Genomic DNA, 19,434 nt, shown 5'->3' on the forward strand with positions numbered 1-19,434 from the left:
ACGTGGGCGTCCTCATCCCAGTTCCCCAACATGTCCTGCTAAATCACGACGGATGGTATTCCTAACTTTTGCTGCCAATGGTGGTGGAATAGATTCATGATCAAAGGTTGGTTGATCACTAGTTTATTCTAAAAGGGATGTTTTAAAATACACCAGTTATTAAACAACTTTCAATCAATTGTCCTTTAAACGAATATGTTATGTAAAATCTGTAGCTAAATGTTTCTGTCGTGCTTAGTGTGACATTATTCCTTCATAAATCCAGTTACGTGCCTTAAAGTGCAAGAGAATTGCGATATAATGTTCCGCAACAGATCCTTCAGATTCAGAAGGTGTCCGATTGAACTAAAAGTCAAACAATCCTTAACTATGAAAACGAGACTGCTGGGACGCCCATAATTCACCCGCCAGAGGATTATCCTCAAAACAAAGACCCACTTCTACATCCTTCAGTCCGATACAACCCATGTCGTCCTCCCCCCGTTGGTATGAATGTGCTCTGCTCGTGCCCACAACACACAAGTGTACCAATGAATAAACCGTAAAAAAGTGGACGGGGTCAGTTTACCTTCGGTGGCACGATAAGGTAGGTTTCGATTTTATGATCCGCTAGGTACGACTCCCGGCCGGCTCCTCCTCCCGGTTCCACCTCGAACCGGTCGCCCAGATAGTCCAGGGTGGCTTTGGTGATGTGGACTCGCCTTTTTGTGGAAAATGATGCAACGAAAGAACATAAAAAGGGAAGAAAGCAATCGTTAGTGTAGCGAAAATAATCCTTCCTGTGGAACAACGAAAATAATGACCGTGAATTTAACGCTCATTTGAAATCGGGAACGGGTTCATTGTACCATCGGGAGCAATGAACATTCCGGGTAAAATTGTGGGTTTATTTGTCTTTTATTTATGGATTATATCAATGAAAAAGAAAAATCTAATAGAAAAAGTTTCTAAAAATGAACATAAAATTGAGTATGCCTTTGATACAAATAAATCTCTGATTACAAAGTTAAAAGAAAATTGTGAAAATAATCATGTCGGATGAATTTGGATGGCTCTGAACGGGAGAATCGAGCAACTTCAGTTCTTTTATGAAACAGTTCTTTTCATTCTATATTTTCTGATTGCCTGGTTGCCTGATTGATGTATTACATGAGTTACATGAAGAAACCAAGATCAATAAAAATGAACATTAAAACCATGAAGTGCAGAAAGTTACTTGCGCAGTGCACCCGAAACAGACCCTTACTTTTTTATGTAAATTTATACTTTTTTGTGGTTAAAATTCAGTTTTATTTTGTCATTATATGTACAGTTATTTACAATTGTAATTCAGCGTTTTCAAATTAGTTTAAATCTAATTGGAACATTACCCGGGCAGAACCCATGAACAGAATACAAAACATGTTATGGACTTGATTTATATAAGAGATAAAAGAACAAGCAACAATATCAAAAATTTGCACCAGAATATCATTTCAATATCAAGATGCATAAGAACAAACTAATGGCACATGATATTGATCACTTCTTACAAATAGCACAACTTGATCTCCTCATGATATTTTAGTGCAAAATATTGATATTGTCGTCTGATCTTTTATGTCTTATATCAGTCATGTCTATATCACATTTTGCCATCTTATCAACATTTGATATTATTGAGCTATTTTCGTCTACTCGGGTAAAGCATCTACATCAATTCTATCGTTACACTCGTTAACAGCCGATGTACTTCACAAACAAGCGGAGAATTTCCACTCGCGCAGCTCTTCCAATTCCTGGCAAAACAGGTCTCGTGAGATCCTCGAACGACAGTAACCTCCAACCATTCGTGTAGCCAGCTAGCCTCTGCTGTAGGACCGTCCAGGCCGGGCCGACACGAGGACAGCTACAGAACTTGTGCTGGAGCGTTTCAGGTGCCATTATGTCACAGTGTTGGCAGTTCTGGTCTGCCACCCGTTGCATAACGTGGAAAAGTTTCCGATGCTCGATTTTCCCATTAACCAGCAGGTAAAGTTGGGATCGCTGCGATGAGGAAAGTTCTTTCATCCCAATATTTCGCCACGCGCGTGGCCAGTCAAGTGCTGGACTGTTTCGTTCCACCTTTGGCAGTTCGGTTTACTGGACGAAGTGCCGGTGAATCAGATCGGCGGAGGGGTTTTGTTGGATATGGTGGGGAATTTGGGATAAATTTAATAGGATGGATTTTAGGTCAGGATTGTCTATAGAAATTGAGGGGCGAGGAATTGCGTGGAATATAAGGGATTATAATAAGGAATGGAGTCGATCTCTCTCAAGTGTCTGTTGGTGGCCAGACTACGACTTTTGCATGCCAAAACATGCAAATGTAAGCCGCCGTTCTACTTCTTGCGTACCAGCTGCATAATGGGAACGCGCGCAGGCATTCCTTTCGACACGAACGTGCCCATCGTTGCTATTACTTTCGCCGTGTGGACACCAAGCGGAGGCAGTACAGACGAAAGATACCATAGTCTCGATGTGCCAAACGTGTTCAGCATAATCACTCTCTGGTGAAGAGTTAGTGTGCGCAAGGACTGCAGCCACATTTGCTGTGAAAACTTGCCCGCCAGCGCATCCCAGTTGAGTGTAGTCATCAGCCTAATCGAGTTGGCGAAGGTAACACCCAGAATTTTGACTACGTTGGCTGTTTGTAGCCACTGGGTACAAATTTCGTTACCTTCGAAAACGCCAACGTTCACTGCAACCGTTTTTCGCAAATTCAATTTTGCGCCGGCGGCAAGCCCAAAGCGTCGAAATATTTCATTCATCGCTTCTATTTGCCATGATAACGTCACAACCACGCTGATATCGTCGGTGTAGGCAACGAGCAGATCATCCCCACACCTTGCTCAAGCCTACACACCAGAGGATGGAGATAGAGCACGAACAGATTTATGGACAATGGGTCGCCTTGCCGTACCGACTGTGTGATCTCGAACGATCGAGAGAGGTGCCTATTGATAAGCAGCCGGGATGTGGACCGATTGGCTATGTTCGAGAGGAGAGAGATGAGTTCCTCGTTGAACCCGAGCGACCGCATGGTTTCGAAAAGGAATGAGTGCCGCACCCGATCGAAGGCGTTCTCCAGATCGAAACTGATGAGCTTACCGGCGCGACGGTGCTGAATGAGACTGGCAATCCGATCTATCAAAGCGAGAGTGGCCTGGAAGATGTTTCGCTCTGTGTTTGAGCATTTCTGTCCGTTGCTTAGGACGCGATGGGCCTGTATAATGCGTTCCATACTGTTTTTCAGGATGCGGGAGAGCAATTTATAATCGCTGCTGAGCAGCGATATGGGCCGGTAAGCTCGAGTTGTGCTGTCGCCTCCCTTCTTCTTCACTAACACGATAACGCCCTCCACGAAGGCATGGGAGAGATTTCCGTTGAGTGCTTCATTCATAAGCATGTTCAACTCACGATGGATGACATCGAATGTCCGCACCGGAAAATCATTTGGGTGCGCTCGCCCTGATAGCAGACAGAATTTCTGCTGTTTGTACCTCCTCCATGCACGCTTCGTTCGCAAGCAAAACCGTCCCCGTTGTTGGCATTGCCGTCGTTTTCTGCTGTTTCTTCTGAGTAAAGACTCGAGAAAAAATCAGGCTCGATGATGATTTCGTCTTCTCCCGTCTGTAACTGCGTGATCGTGGTTTTCTTTCGTCTTCTATCCCCCAGTTGGAAGATTGACATTGGCTCCCTTGCCACGTGCGTCTCGTTGATGCGCATGAACATGTGGGAGAAATTTTCCTTTCAGCCGGTTGATGGTGGTTATGGTTTGTGGCTGCAGATAATAGCCGCCGTACGCTAGCCGTAGTTGCGCATAAAGGTGCTGTTGCGCGTCGCGGAACTCCTCGAAGACGGTTCGAGATTTCCACTTGAAAAAGGACTTGATATTTGGCTTAGCGTACGACAGCCACCATTCCATCCACGACCCGTAGTTTCTGCGCTGCCGGGTCGAATATTGCCACTTATATCGGAGATCGGCAACGTTTGCTTCGGTTAAAAAATGTGGTCGAAGAGCCCAGAAACCGCGCCCGGGCTCATGTCCCAGTGGAGGGAGACAGAGTCTGAGCGTTAGCGCTTTGTGGTAACAATAGAAACAATAGACGTGCGTGTAGGCGGACTGCAATTTGTCGCGAAGACCGCGGCTCACGTAGATCCGATCGAGGCGAGATCGCGCGTTTCGACAGACATATGTAAAGCCGGTATCACGTGGACATAGCTTCTCCTACACATCATGTAGCTGCAGCTGCTCTACAGCGGTTTTAAGAGACGGACCTGTGTTCGGACTGGACGAATCGCACGCACGCAAGGCAAGCGTGCCATTGAAGAACTCTTCTTCAGCAGCGCGCTGTGCAATGCCGGAGGGAGCGTAGACGTTGCAGATCGTCGTGTCGTGCACTCGCAATGCGATTAATCGGCTGTCCAGGCTCTTCTCCACGTGAGTGACATGGATGTGCTCCTTCACCGCTACAGCTGTGCCTCTCCTTGTGTGGCCAAAGCCAGGCAAGGAAAGCTGTTCGTTCTCGACTTCCTACCGACACACGACATCGAGGTTTTGGTTGCTTATGAAGGCTAGGAGTGCGTTAAGTTTTGTAGGGTTCGTGATCGTGCCGATGTTGATGGATGCGAGGTTGTACGACGTGAGAGCCATTTATGGGAGAAAGTCCACATCCTGCTCATCGTCACCGTCGTGGTATCGCTGTTTCTTGCCCGTCCTCGGCTTCGGCTACTTCTCGTCGATGTGGACGAATCGTCCGTATCGTTGCCGGCGGTTCGATTTTTCGATCGCATCGCGTTTGTTGGCTTTTTGAATAAGTCAACCAAGACCACTTCAGCGGTCTGTGGTTGTGTGCGCAACGACGATGATGTGCTGCGAGCGTTTTGTGCTTGCAACAAACTGGGAGACACCGTTCGCGTAATTGGAGCAGCAGATTGGCTAGCAGTTGGTTTTTTTTAGCCAGACAGTTCGGTCTGACTCGATGGCTGTGGCAGCTCGGGGAAAGCCTCCAGCGATGCTGGTGGTGGAGCGACAGAACGCTACCTACCGGTTTGGTGCACGGGGGTTTTGCAACGTTCGCCTTCTTCGGTGGTTGTCGTGGCCTAGTTTTCTTCGCTACGTTCGCATAGCTCTTCTGGACTAGCAGCTTTTTGTTCAGGCCACACGATATGCCAGTATGCGCTTGCTCTTTGTAGTATTTACAAGAGATCTGTCCCTTGTAAACAATGTAGGCCTGCTGTCCATCGATCGTTACCTACGAATCGATGTTTCGATGGACTAGCATTCGGGCCGACCAAATGCCGAGCGGTATCCCACCGAACTCGAGCCCTTCTCCTCATGTAAGCTTTCGCAGCGAAAACACTTCGCCGTTTCACTTTAACTTCTACACATCCATCTGCCATGGTGAAGCTTGTACTTCTTCCCGCGTGCTCCACTTCATGCTTCTCATCATGTTCTTGCACTATTCGTTGTGCGAGCGCCAGGTTGTCAACCTTGACGAACGCAAAAGCCGTGAACCTTTTCGAATGACGGCTTCACCGGGAAGCTGGAATAGCCAATACGAAAAGTATTTTCTCGCCTCATCGCGGATCACTAAAACGCGCGACTTTCCAAGAGCGCAATCGGAAACACGTCTGCAAGTCTCAGAAGTTGAGCGGTAACTGACTTAATACAAACAATTAAAAAAATCCTTAATTTCTTAATTGACAATCATTAAATTTGCACAAGAAATTATTTCATAAAAAAATGTACCCATCGTCATCATTTGTTTGTATGTTTAGAACATTTTGAAACATTCCTATCTATTCAGTTTTCTGGAAGCCCCCTGCTCCTGTTCCTCTGAAAACACTCATGGGTACATGAATCTATTGAATTGTCGAAATCTCCTGTTTTTTTTTGCGGTTTTAAAGGATATAAAATAAGAAAACAAACTTCAACGTGTGCAAGCTAAATTTATAAACGATGATCCACCAGATCGTGCTCGTTGCGACCCATGAGCATTAGACGCATTCATATATTTTTTGAGCTTAATGAACAATGCTGCGAAACAGTTTCCCACGATAGTTGCTGTCAGTCAAATTTCAAACAAATTATCTAAAAGTTTAAGAGGAATATTAAAATGTCACCATTCAGCAAGAAAGTCAACAATTTAATCATTCTAATGAGCATACTATCGACCCTTCCTGACCAAGCTGTAATCAATAAGCACTTAAAATGTCATATAGACAGAGTTAACCTAAATTTTAACTTTTCAGAAAAACCATGAATAATTTGTGTAAAATGACTGTATTTCATGCAAATAAGATCTTTGCTTGTATAAAACGCATTGTTTGAACCTGGAATTGTCGAAGGGGCACCACCATAGCTATATGCATAGTAAGAACATAATATAATCCATAAAATGAACAATGTGGTTTCCAATAACCTAAACCAAAATATGTCATGAGCGTTATATCACGAATAGACATTTTTTTTTGCATATCGAAAGCGTGCAGTAACTTCCGTACAATGTTCGTTACTTACCCGGCAACGCCTCCACTCTCCATATGGTTCGCCAGCGTGACGTCGTCACTCCACACGTCGAACTGCCATTTTCGCAATCCGAGCACACCGCACAGGACATTGCCGGTGTGGATTCCTATTCGCATGTCCACGTTGAATCCCGTCGCCTCCCGGACGAATCTTTGGCGCGGCGAGAACAGGGAAGAAGTGAAGCATGAGAATGATGATGATGCAATAATTGAATTCCGGACGCTATTAAAAGTTGTTTTAACGAGCAAAATTTGCACCGGCTGGAATCGAGCCTTGCCGACGGACGGACGGTGCCCGCACTGTGATTGAGAAGTTTGTTGTTTAACAGTAGTTTCAAGTGGAAGTTTTGCACTTCAATGAGCGAGCTAGTTAGCGACCAATGATTGGAAGCGGAAGTGGGAAATTGCGGTTGGTGCTTAGGTTGGTGGGATAGCAACAATAAAAAAAAACATTTTTTTAAAATTCAATTGATTTGCTCGTGCGACCATCAAAACTACTGCAGGTTTCAACTCCAAGTAGCGTGGGGTGGAATAATGCGTTTGTTGGAGCTAATATGCCCCCTTTAGAATACCAATGGTAACTATAATACCAACGAGGAAATGTGATTTCCCCATTGGAGTTTCGCAACAAGGCCGACGCTTCATTGCTAAAGAGTTGCTAGAGAGTTGAAAAATCAAAGTTTTAATCTTGTTTAGCAGTACCGTTTGGAGCCAAATCCCAAACATGACTTGTATATCGAACACTTGCTTTGCCTAAAACCAATTTTTTCAGTAGTTCAGACCGCATCGTGCTTTCGTGCTGTGCGGTTCTTTCTCTCTTTGCGGAAGGAAGTTTTTAATACTACCCGAAGCTATTTTAATTTCAACGGTGCTTCTTAGCGCTATTTGTACCCACTGATCCCGTTACGATCTTTGCAAGGACCCGTGCCTTCGTTTTACGTTGGACCCGTTTGCGGAAGTAAAATTCCGACAAGCGGTGGTAATCCTGCAGGGACACCGTTCTGGGAAAAAACCTCTTAGAAGGTCACGTCTCCACGCTCAGCAATGAGCATTAATAAAAACAAGAGGAAGGGGAGTCTCTGAATTCTCCACTTCCTTCAAAGAAACAAGGTTTCAAGACCGTCCTGCCTAAGCGCGGAAAAATAGAAGGAAGCTGGAGACTTCAGATATTCCTTCTAAATCTAACGTAGACATTATTTCTTCTCCTATCGAACTGAGCAATCAGTTCGATTTGATTAATAACGAATTTGAGGAAATCGAATCTTCCTCTAGCCCAGGTGATTCGATTCATGCGAAGAAACAACGGATTCCGCCAATTGTGGTATCTGTTGCCGAGTTTTCTGGCTTTCGGAATGAAATCTTGAGTAACCTTCAGGGGATCAAGGTTTCATTTCAGATTGCTAGGAAGGGTGACTGCCGCGTTTTGCCGGGATCCTTTGACGATCGCAAACGTCTTCTTCAGTATTTAACTGAGAAGCGCCATAAATTCTTCACATACGACGACAAAACTGAGCGATTGTTCAAAGTCGTTTTGAAAGGTCTCCCCAGTGATGATAAATCACTGGATGAGATTAAAATTGAAATTTCTCAATTACTTGGATTTGGGGGCAGCAGGGACTTTGTCCAAGGGCTTGACGATCCCTCCCCAGGCCATCTGCGAGTTGTGGCGCCTGCCTAGGATGTGGTGGGGTTTGACAGTGGGCCCTGTTAAACCTCTAAAAAAGCTGCATGTATCCGCAAGTAGGCTCCGCCAAAGCGACCGTGTGCCGCTCAAAGCGCACAAGCCCAAGTCCTGGTGTTAGGTGGGACGCTAAACAGCCCTGACACGACGGCCCTCCGGCGAGACAGGAGGTTTGCGCAGGCCCAATAAGCCGCCTGGAAAACCAATAATTACGAACAATATAAGAGATAATGCGACTCGATATAATCGGCAAAGACCTAGGCGACGAATAAAGGATCACGATTGGAAGCTTGGAACATGGAACTGCAAGTCGCTAGGTTTCGCAGGTTGCGACAGGATGATCTACGATGAATTACATCCCCGCAACTTCGACGTCGTGGCGCTGCAGGAGATTTGCTGGACAGGACAGAAAGTGTGGAAAAGCGGGCATCGGGCGGCTACCTTCTACCAAAGCTGTGGCACCACCAACGAGCTGGGAACCGGCTTCATAGTGCTGGGAAAGATGCGCCAACGCGTGATTGGGTGGCAGCCAATCAACGCAAGGATGTGCAAGCTGAGGATTAAAGGCCGTTTCTTCAACTATAGCATCATCAACGTGCACTGCCCACACGAAGGGAGACCCGACGACGAGAAAGAAGCGTTCTACGCACAGCTGGAGCAGACATACGATGGATGCCCACTGCGGGACGTCAAAATCGTCATCGGTGACATGAACGCGCAGGTAGGAAGGGAGGAAATGTATAGACCGGTTATCGGACCGGATAGTCTGCACACCGTATCGAATGACAACGGCCAACGATGCATAAACTTCGCAGCCTCCCGCGGAATGGTAGTCCGAAGCACCTTCTTTCCCCGCAAAAATATCCACAAGGCCACATGGAGATCACCTAACCAAGAAACGGAAAACCAAATCGACCACGTTCTAATCGACGGTAAATTCTTCTCCGACATCACAAACGTCCGCACTTACCGCAGTGCGAATATTGAATCCGACCACTACCTCGTTGCAGTTTGCCTGCGCTCAAAACTCTCGACGGTGTACAACACGCGTCGAAGTCGGACGCCGCGGCTTAATATTGGGCGGCTACAAGACGGTAGGCTAGCCCAAGACTACGCGCAGCAGCTGGAAGTGGCACTCCCAACGGAAGAGCAGCTAGGCGCAGCGTCTCTTGAAGATGGCTGGAGAGATATTCGATCCGCCATTGGTAGCACCGCAACCGCTGCACTTGGCACGGTGCCCCGGATCGGAGAAACGACTGGTATGACGGCGAATGTGAGCAGTTAGTAGAAGAGAAGAATGCAGCATGGGCGAGATTGCTGCAACACCGCACGAGGGCGAACGAGGCACGATATAAACAGGCGCGGAACAGACAAAACTCGATTTTCCGGAGGAAAAGCGTCAGCAGGAAGATCGAGACCGTGAAGAGACGGAGCAACTGTACCGCACTAATAACACACGAAAGTTCTATGAGAAGTTGAACCGTTCACGTAAGGGCCACGTGCCACAGCCTGATATGTGCAAGGACATAAACGGAACCTTCTTACGAACGAGCGTGAGGTGATCCAAAGGTGGCAGCAGCACTACGAAGAGCACCTGAATGGCGATGTGGCAGACGAAGATGGCGGTATGGTGATGGACCTAGGGGAACGCGCGCAGGACATAATTCTACCGGCCCCGGATCTCCAGGAAATCCAGGAGGAGATTGGCCGGCTGAAGAACAACAAAGCCCCTGGGGTTGACCAACTACCAGGAGAGCTATTTAAACACGGTGGTGAGGCACTGGCTAGAGCGCTGCACTGGGTCATTACCAAGATTTGGGAGGATGAGGTTCTGCCGCAGGAGTGGATGGAAGGTGTCGTGTGTCCCATCTACAAAAAGGGCGATAAGCTGGATTGTAGCAACTACCGCGCAATCACATTGCTGAACGCCGCCTACAAGGTACTCTCCCAAATTATATGCAGTCGACTAGCACCAATTGCAAGGGAGTTCGTGGGCAGTACCAGGCGGGTTTTATGGGCGAACGCTCCACCACGGACCAGGTGTTCGCCATTCGCCAAGTACTGCAGAAGTGCCGCGAATACAACGTGCCCACACATCATCTATTCATCGACTTCAAAGCCGCATATGATTCAATCGATCGGGACCAGCTATGGCAGCTAATGCACGAAAACGGATTTCCGGATAAACTGATACGGTTGATCAAAGCGACGATGGATCGGGTGATGTGCGTAGTTCGAGTTTCAGGGGCATTCTCGAGTCCCTTCGAAACCCGCAGAGGGTTACGGCAAGGTGATGGTCTTTCGTGTCTGCTATTCAACATCGCTTTGGAAGGGTAATACGAAGAGCGGGGATTAACACGAGTGGCACAATTTTCAATAAGTCCGTCCAGCTATTTGGCTTCGCCGACGACATAGATATTATGGCACGTAACTTTGAGAAGATGGAGGAAGCCTACATCAGACTGAAGAGGGAAGCCAAGCGGATCGGACTAGTCATCAACACGTCGAAGACGAAGTACATGATAGGAAGAGGTTCTAGAGAAGACAATGTGAGCCACCCACCGCGAATTGGCATCGGTGGTGACGAAATCGAGGTGGTAGAAGAATTTGTGTACTTGGGCTCACTGGTGACTGCCGAAATGATACCAGCAGAGAAATTCGGAGGCGTATAGTGGCTGGAAATCGTGCATACTTTGGACTCCGCAAGACGCTTCGATCGAATAGAGTTCGCCGCCGTACCAAACTAACAATCTACAAAATGCTCATTAGACCGGTAGTCCTCTACGGACACGAGACCTGGACGATGCTCGTGGAGGACCAACGCGCACTTGGAGTTTTCGAAAGGAAAGTGCTGCGTACCATCTATGGTGGGGTGCAGATGGCGGACGGTACGTGGAGGAGGCGAATGAACCACGAGTTGCATCAGCTGTTGGGAGAACCATCCATCGTTCACACCGCGAAAATCGGACGACTGCGGTGGGCCGGGCACGTAGCCAGAATGTCGGACAATAACCCGGTGAAAATGGTTCTCGACAACGATCCGACGGGCACAAGAAGGCGAGGTGCGCAGCGGGCAAGGTGGATCGATCAGGTGGAAGATGACTTGCGGACCCTCCGTAGACTGCGTGGCTGGCGACGTGTTGCCATGGACCGAGCCGAATGGAGAAGACTCTTACATACTGCACAGGCCACTTCGGCCTTAGTCTGAATAAATAAATAAATAAATTGGATTTGCGCCAGTCCAAGTAATTAAGATGAAAAAGAAATCCCACTCTGGTACTTCCCAAAGGGGCATTACTCAAGAATTTTATTTAGTTCATTTTAACAAAAGTGAAATAAATAATATGAAAAGTTTGGAAAAGGCCTGTATTATGTCTCATGTCCTTGTTACATGGGAACATTTCCGCAGGCCTGGGGGAAATTTCCAAAACCCCACCCAGTGCCGTAAGTGCCAGAAGTGGGGTCATGGAACCAGACATTGTCACATGGATGCTAAATGCATGATTTGTGGTGGAACCTCTCACGCCAAGGACGCATGTCCTGTGAGAGAAGATTCCAATAAATTTAAGTGCGCAAATTGTGGGGGCAATCATAAATCCAATTTCTGGGAATGCCCTTCACGCAAAAAAGTTTTGAATTCCCGTGCAAAATTGATGACGGAAAATTCCAATCGGATCCCAGATTCGCCGGGTAGAAATTTTTCAAACGCTCAAACTTCGAAACCGGTTACCGGTCGAGCAATTCATACCCACCACAATTCACAAACAAATTTTGCCGCTCGTCAACGGGTAGCAAGCACTTCAGTAAATTCCAATTTTTCCAATGTACCTACGTATGCAAACATCGCTGCTGGTAGACACAATTTCTCTTCTCAAAATGAGGTTTATACCCATGTCCCAACGGAAAATAACGGTCATGTTGCCGATTCAGGTAGCATGACTGCTTCCGATTTTGATGTTTTAACTGAACAATTGCATCACATGATTGATGCAATGTTCAAAGCAAATACCATTCCTGAAGCTGTTCAGGTTGGTATAAAGTACACACAAAAAATTGTTATCGGACTCCGTTTCAATGGATCCAAATAATTGTGTGAAAGTTCTAAATTGGAATGCCCGCTCTCTAAAGGGTAAGGAAGATGAATTATTCAACTTCCTTTCAGTTCATAATGTGCATATTGCCATTATAACTGAAACGTATTTAAAACCAGGACTCTCCATTAAAAGAGATCCAAATTATTTTATCTACAGAAATGATCGTCTTGACAGCGCCTGTGGTGGGGTCGCCATTGTCATTAATAGACGTATCAAACATAAATTATTTTCTTCGTTTGAAACCAAAGTTTTTGAAACCTTGGGAGTTTCTGTTGAAACAAATTTTGGACAATTTTCCTTCATTGCAGCCTACTTGCCTTTTCAATGCAATGGGCAGCTAAAGAATTTGTTGAAAGCTGATCTTCAAATTCTGACTCGCAACAAATCAAAATTCTTCGTAATTGGTGACTTCAATGCCAAACACCGTTCATGGAATAATGCTCAAAGCAATTCCAATGGTAAAATTTTATTTGAAGATTGTTCTGCGGGATATTATACTATTCAATATCCCAATGGACCAACTTGTTTTTCTTCCAGTCGAAATCCTTCTACAATTGATTTAGTTTTAACGGATTCAAGTCAGCTGTGTGGCCAATTGGTAACTCATGCTAACTTTGACTCTGATCACCTTCCTGTGACATTTGAAATCTCACAAGAAGAGTTTATAATCCAATCAGCTCTACTTTTAATTATCATAGAGCTGATTGGGATTTATATAAAACATATATCGATAGGAATTTTGATGTTAATATTCCTTTGGATACCAAAAGTGATATTGACAATGCGCTCGTATCTTTGACAAATTTAATTGTCGAAGCCAGAGGCATTGCAATTCCTAAATGTGAAATTAAATTCAACTCCATTATTATTGACGACGATCTTCAGCTATTGATCCGCCTTAAGAATGTGAGGCAAAGCCACTACCAAAGAACTCGCGATCCCGCTTTGAAAGTTATTTGGAGAGATTGCAAAATGAAATTAAAAACGCTATTCTGAGAAATATCAATTTTGAGAATAATGTCTCAAAGTTAGATCCCAGTTTTAAACCTTTTTGGAAATTAACGAAAATTCTTAAAAAAAACCTCAAAAGCCAATCCCAGCGCTTAAAGAGGAAAATAAAATTTTATTAACAAATGGCGAAAAGGCTCAAAAACTTGCTCAGCAGTTCGAGAGTGCCCATAATTTTAGTCTAGGTCTCACTAGTCCAATTGAGGATCAGGTTACACGGAGCTTCGAAGACATTCTCAATCAAGAGAATGTTTTTGACCCTTCGTTGGGAACTAATTTGGATGAAGTGAGATCTATTACTAGAAAATTTAAAAATATGAAAGCCCCGGGTGATGATGGTATTTTCTACATACTTATCAAAAAACTTCCTGAGAGCTCTTTATCCTTTGTTTTCAATTGGCATACTTTCCAGATAAATGGAAAAACGCCAAAGTTGTTCCAATTTTGAAGCCGGCCAAAAATCCAGCTGAGGCTTCTAGTTATCGCCCAATCAGCTTGCTCTCTTCAATAAGCAAACTGTTTGAAAAGATTATTTTAAATAGAATGATGGTTCATATTAATGACAATTCTATTTTTGCTGATGAGCAATTTGGTTTTCGCCATGGGCATTCAACCACTCATCAGTTATTAAGAGTTACGAACTTAATTCGGCTCAACAAATCTGAAGGATATTCTACTGGAGTTGCTCTTCTTGATATAGAGCAAGCATTTGACAGTGTCTGGCATGAATGTTTGATTGTAAAATTGATGAATTTTAATTTTCCTCTGTACATTATTAAACTGATCCAAAATTATTTATCAGATCGCTCACTGCAGGTAAACTATCAGAATTCTAAATCTGATAGATTACCTGTTAGAGCTGGTGTTCCCCAGCATACTGGAGCCCATATTGTATTTTTACTTCTGACTTACCTGATCTACCACCAGGGTGTCAAAAATCTTTGTTTGCAGATGACACGGGCCTTTCAGCCAAAGGACGAAGCCTTCGTGTCATTTGTAGTTTGTTGCAAAAAAAAGTTTGGATATTTTCTCCACTCACTTACAAAAATGGAAACTTTCCCCGAATACTTCTAAAACTCAGCTTATCATTTTCCCACATAAGCCGAGAGCTTCTTATTTGAAACCTTCTAGCAGACATATTGTCACTATGAATGGTGTTCCAATTAATTGGTCTAGCGAAGCTAAATATTTAGGACTTCTGCTAGATCAAAAATTAACTTTCAAAAATCACATTGAAGGCCTTCAAGCCAAATGTAACAAATATATTAAGTGTCTATATCCACTTATAAACAGAAAATCAAAACTTTGTCTTAAGAACAAACTTTTGATTTACAAACAAATTTTTAGACCAGCCATGTTGTATGCTGTGCCAATATGGACTAGTTGCTGCAATACCAGAAAGAAGGCACTTCAGAGAATTCAAAATAAAATTTTGAAAATGATTCTGAAGTTGCCTCCGTGGTATAGTACCAATGAACTTCATAGAATTTCTAATATTGAGACATTGCAACAAATGTCCAACAAAATAATTTCGAATTTTAGACAAAAATCGTTGCAATCTTCTATTGCAACGATTAACTCCTTGTACCCTTAGTGTAAAGTAGGTTAAGTTTAGTTTAAGTAGAAAACATTGTAATTCCTACATGGTTTAATTCAACCAGAGGAAATATCCTAACTGCCAGAGGCAATTGAAATGTATTAATAATAACTAAAAGCGTAACATAGCAAATAAGGATGATAGTGTTAAGAAAACACGGAACACCTAGTCTAAGAAATAAATGCATGTATTAGATAATTCGCAAATAAAATTAGTTAAAAAAAAAAAAAAAAAAAAAATTTTTCAGTAATTTTTGAGATTCTATGTAACGAATAAGTATAATAATTCTATTCAAACGGCAATTTAAAAGCAAGTGATCAGTATGTGAGTCAAAATGGTACATGTAAATGATTGTTATCCTCTGATATTCCTATCTTCATGAAAATTCCCTACATCTGAAGGCATATGTTTGTTACATAGATCCACCACTTGATTAATATTCCAGTATGCCCACGTTCGTGAAAAAGTAATCTCGATCGACATTTCCCCAAACATAGTGATGAGAGAAAACAACACTCACCGTATCGCCTCAATCATCTGCAGCCCCATGTTGACACAGTTGGCTGCGTGCTGAGGTCTGGAGACCGGCAGGCCGGATACACAGTAGTAGCAGTCGCCTAGAATTTTTATCCGCAAACACTGATTCTCCTGGAGGTGGTGGATTGGGAGCAATCACACGAATTTCACGGCACGTTGATTGTAGTATGATGATGATACGCGGGAACGAGAGAAAACAGGCAACAGGAAAAATTGAAATAAAATACAGAAACTGATGAGAAATAAGAATCTGGGCTGGAGCGCCATCAGGGCTTGTCGAGCGGCTGGGTGTCGGTGGCAGAAATCCTCTGGTGAATATTAAATAAATAGAATAAATTACAATCTTGATGATGCCGGTGTTGCAGCTGGGGCGGCAGCAAAGTGGGCTCGACGCCCTGACACAGCTTGTGGAGTATGATTGTATTAGATTTGATTAAGAGTAAATGGAACCGATGTGATGGTGGTGATCATTTAATTGTTTTTGGTGATATTTCTTCGGTTGCCTGCCAGGGCATTAGGTCGCAGCAGAGCATGGTAATATTGGACGAATGTTATACATACATAATCGCTGAGTCCGTAATGAGCCATAAAGTCAGCTTTTATTTACCACTGTAACAGCAATATACTTTTAAATGTACTCCGGCGTTATTTCTTTGATTCAAAAGTTAAGATTACCGCCATTGAGAGAGACAATGGGTCTGGGGGTGAGAATGGGTCATCGCTCTTATCGGCAGCCTGGAGGTCGTAGAGCAAAATCGTTCAAAAAGGACTCTTATATTTTAGTCTTCTTGCCCTCAGATACATTCAATCCATTCTTCAAGCATCAAGTTGTTGAAACCATGACCCATTCTCACCGCCATTTGACCCATTTTCACGCCCGACAATGATGATAAAAATGATTGAACTGAATAAAAAAAATACACTGAAGTCGGTTTTACACGACGGATACGATCCATATAAATCAAAACCAGGTAAATTACGTAAACTGCGTAAATTCTGAAATTCGCGTGAAATGAATTCCACGTAAAAATCAACTTCATAAAAAATCGATTTTCACGGTTTGTACGGGATTTTCGATTTTTTTAAAATATTTGCTTGACTCGTGACAACTCGTGATTCATGCGACGCCGCCAGATACCGTTCTCCTGTTTACCGCCGAGTATTGTCCGCAGCACCTTACGCTCAAACACTCCGAGAGCTCTCCGATCAGCCTCCGGAAGAATCAGAGTAGTATACAGCGCGAGTTTTGTTTTCGTTTGCAGACTACGGGACTTAAGCTGGTTACGAAGTCCGTAATAAGCCCTGTTTGCAGCTGCAATACGCCTTTTCACCTCGCGGGTAACATCATTATCGCACGTCACTAATGTTCCAAGATACACAAATTCTTCCACCACTTCAAATTTTTCACCATCCAGCACCATTTCACTACCACCACCACTAATGAACCCACGTTGATTGCCAGCGACCATGTACTTCGTTTTGCTGGTATTGATCGTGAGTCCGATCCTTCATGTCTGCCTCCTAAAAGGCACAAAAGCCTCTTTTACGGCACGGCGATCAATCCCTTCTTTGCACACCAGCTCTCCTAAGCGCTCCCTTGAGCGCTATATTGAACAGTAGATTCGAGAGTGCATCACCCTGCTTTAATCCATCTAACAAATGACGTCGATATTTCATCTGCAACCCTTACACTTGATTTCGATCCGTCCAACGTTATACGAATTAGTCGTATCAGTTTCGCCGAAAAACCATGTTCAAGCTTAATTTGCCATAATTCATTCCGTTTCACTGAATCGTACACCTTGAAATCAATAAACAGATGATGTGTCTGCAAGTTGTATTCCCGGTATTTATCAAGGATTGGTCTCAGGGTAAACATTTGATCCGTCGTTGATCGGCCCTCACGAAAACCTGCTTGGTATTCGCCGACGAAGGACTCTACAAGCGGTCTCAATCTGTTGAACATAATACAGGCCATAATTTTTTACGCCGAATTAAGGAGGATACCTCGGTAATTGGCGCACTCCAGTCCCTTTCTTAAAGAGAGAGCAAATGAGGCCGTTTAACCAGCTAGCAGGCATTTCCTCGTCTTCCCATATTTGGTGCAGAACTTCATAAAGCTGCTCACTGCCATGTTTGAGAAGTTCAGCCGGGAGCTGGTCCTTCCCCGCAGCCTTATTGTTTTTCAGCTCTTTAACAGCTTTTTTAACCTCATCTAGTGTAGGCGACTCCACAGCTTGTCCATCGTTGCTAATATTTATTCTGTTCACCGATGCACCGTCACTTCCACTATTCAACAAAGTTTCGAAGTGTTGCTTCCACCTGGCAGCCACTTCAGTTTTATCTGTCAGCAAATTCCCTTGTTGGTCGTTGCACATGACGGGAGACGGCGCTGTCTTTCTCCGCACGCCATTGACAGACTCATAGAACCTCCACATATCGTTCTGCTCCATTTTTTCCTGCGCCTCGCTAATCACTTGTTCTTCATATTCTTTCTTCTTCCTGCTGTGTGTTCGTTTTACGGCTGCTCTTGCTTCCTTGTACAAATCTCTATTCGATTGGGTACCCGACACCAACATCCAGCTTCTGGCAACGTTCTTCTCGTCTGTCACTCTCTGACACTCCACATCGAACCAACTCGTCCTGGGTCGCCTCTGTGCGGTGCTTACCACTTCTCGTGCTGTTGTGCTCACCGCTCCATGGATCGACTCCCATAGATCGCTGATGTTGTCGCTAACGTTGATTGCACTTATCCGTTCGTCGAGCTTCTGGCGATACTCAGCCGATACTCCTTCCGCCGACAATCGCTGGATATTGTAACGCATCGTTCGCTGTGGTCTTTCGTTCTATACAGCTGAGAACCGTGATCGATTTTTACTGACAACGAGATAGTGATCAGAGTCAATGTTCGGACCTCTGAATGTCCGCACATCGATAACATCCGAGAAATGACGCCCATCCACCAGAACATGGTCTATCTGGTTGCAAGTTTCACCATTTGGGTGTCTCCAGGTGTGCTTTCGGATGTTCTTTCGTCCAAAGTAGGTGCTACTGATGGTCATCCCTCTGGTTGCAGCGAAATTTACTAGCCATAGGCCATTGTCATTGGTAGCGGAGTGAAGGCTCTCTCTGCCAATTATGGGACGGAAAAAGTCTGAGCGTTGTTAGCGTCTCCGATAACAATTTCAAGGCATGCTTTGAGCACTCTCCATAGCCGGAGCCGCAATTCTTAAGTATGATATCAATACAATGTGTATATCATCTTATCATTAACAGTTAGTTGGGAAGGGACAAAGACCAAAATACTCGTGGTGACTCAAGGTTAGAGATTACATTATTCAAGACGGACGGGGTAGGGTTTTAGGTTTAGGTTATTTCAGCTGCACATCCGTGTTATTGATGTCGTGACTGGTGTGGCGTAGCGTCGTGCTCGAATTATGGTTCGTATGATTCAGTTCATCAGGGAGCATCTTCCGGATGGCCATAGCTTCGTGGTACACGGAACAATAAGACAAAGACAAGAAAAAAAACTGAGAAAGAAAAAAAATAGGGGTATTAGACTTTAATGTCAGATGCTTCATCTGCTTGCCCATCACTACGAAACCAACTCCATGCTCTGCTTTTCCGCCGCCGCTGTGATAGATGTTATATTTGAATGCAGTGTTGGTCGTGGGGTCCATGGCACGGAATTCACGTTCTCCGGATCTAGGCCATCGGACTTCTTGAATAGCGGCCACGTTCACTCCAACTTTCTGCAGTTCACGAGCCAGAAGGCTCACTCGTCCAGGTTCATTTAGGGTCCTGACATTCCAGGTACCGAGTTTCCAATCATAGTCCTTATTTCGTTGCCGGGTCGGTTGCCAAAAATAACGTTCTCTTTTTCTTCTATCTCCATTTTTCGTGGTATATGTGGTAGCTGGAAGACGAATTAACGAAGAATGGTGGGGCCTCACCACCGGGGTCTC

General features: G+C 44.5%; 1 protein-coding gene across 12 annotated transcripts in view; it reads right to left on the minus strand.

The window, feature by feature from the left end:
- Window positions 1–19,434, minus strand: part of LOC134224678 (adenylate cyclase type 2) — a 271,530-nt gene that overhangs the window by 56,355 nt on the left and 195,741 nt on the right. For all 12 annotated transcript variants that reach the window (XM_062704179.1, XM_062704174.1, XM_062704175.1 and 9 more), the window contains 3 exons: window positions 15,453–15,580; window positions 6,545–6,703; window positions 569–701 (listed from right to left, as the gene is read on the minus strand). In XM_062704179.1, coding sequence (XP_062560163.1) covers window positions 569–701; window positions 6,545–6,703; window positions 15,453–15,580 — 420 coding nt within the window. The remainder of the gene's footprint in view (window positions 1–568; window positions 702–6,544; window positions 6,704–15,452; window positions 15,581–19,434) is intronic.

Source organism: Armigeres subalbatus, chromosome 3 (assembly GCF_024139115.2).
Source record: "Armigeres subalbatus isolate Guangzhou_Male chromosome 3, GZ_Asu_2, whole genome shotgun sequence".
NCBI classification, from domain to species: domain Eukaryota; kingdom Metazoa; phylum Arthropoda; class Insecta; order Diptera; family Culicidae; genus Armigeres; species Armigeres subalbatus.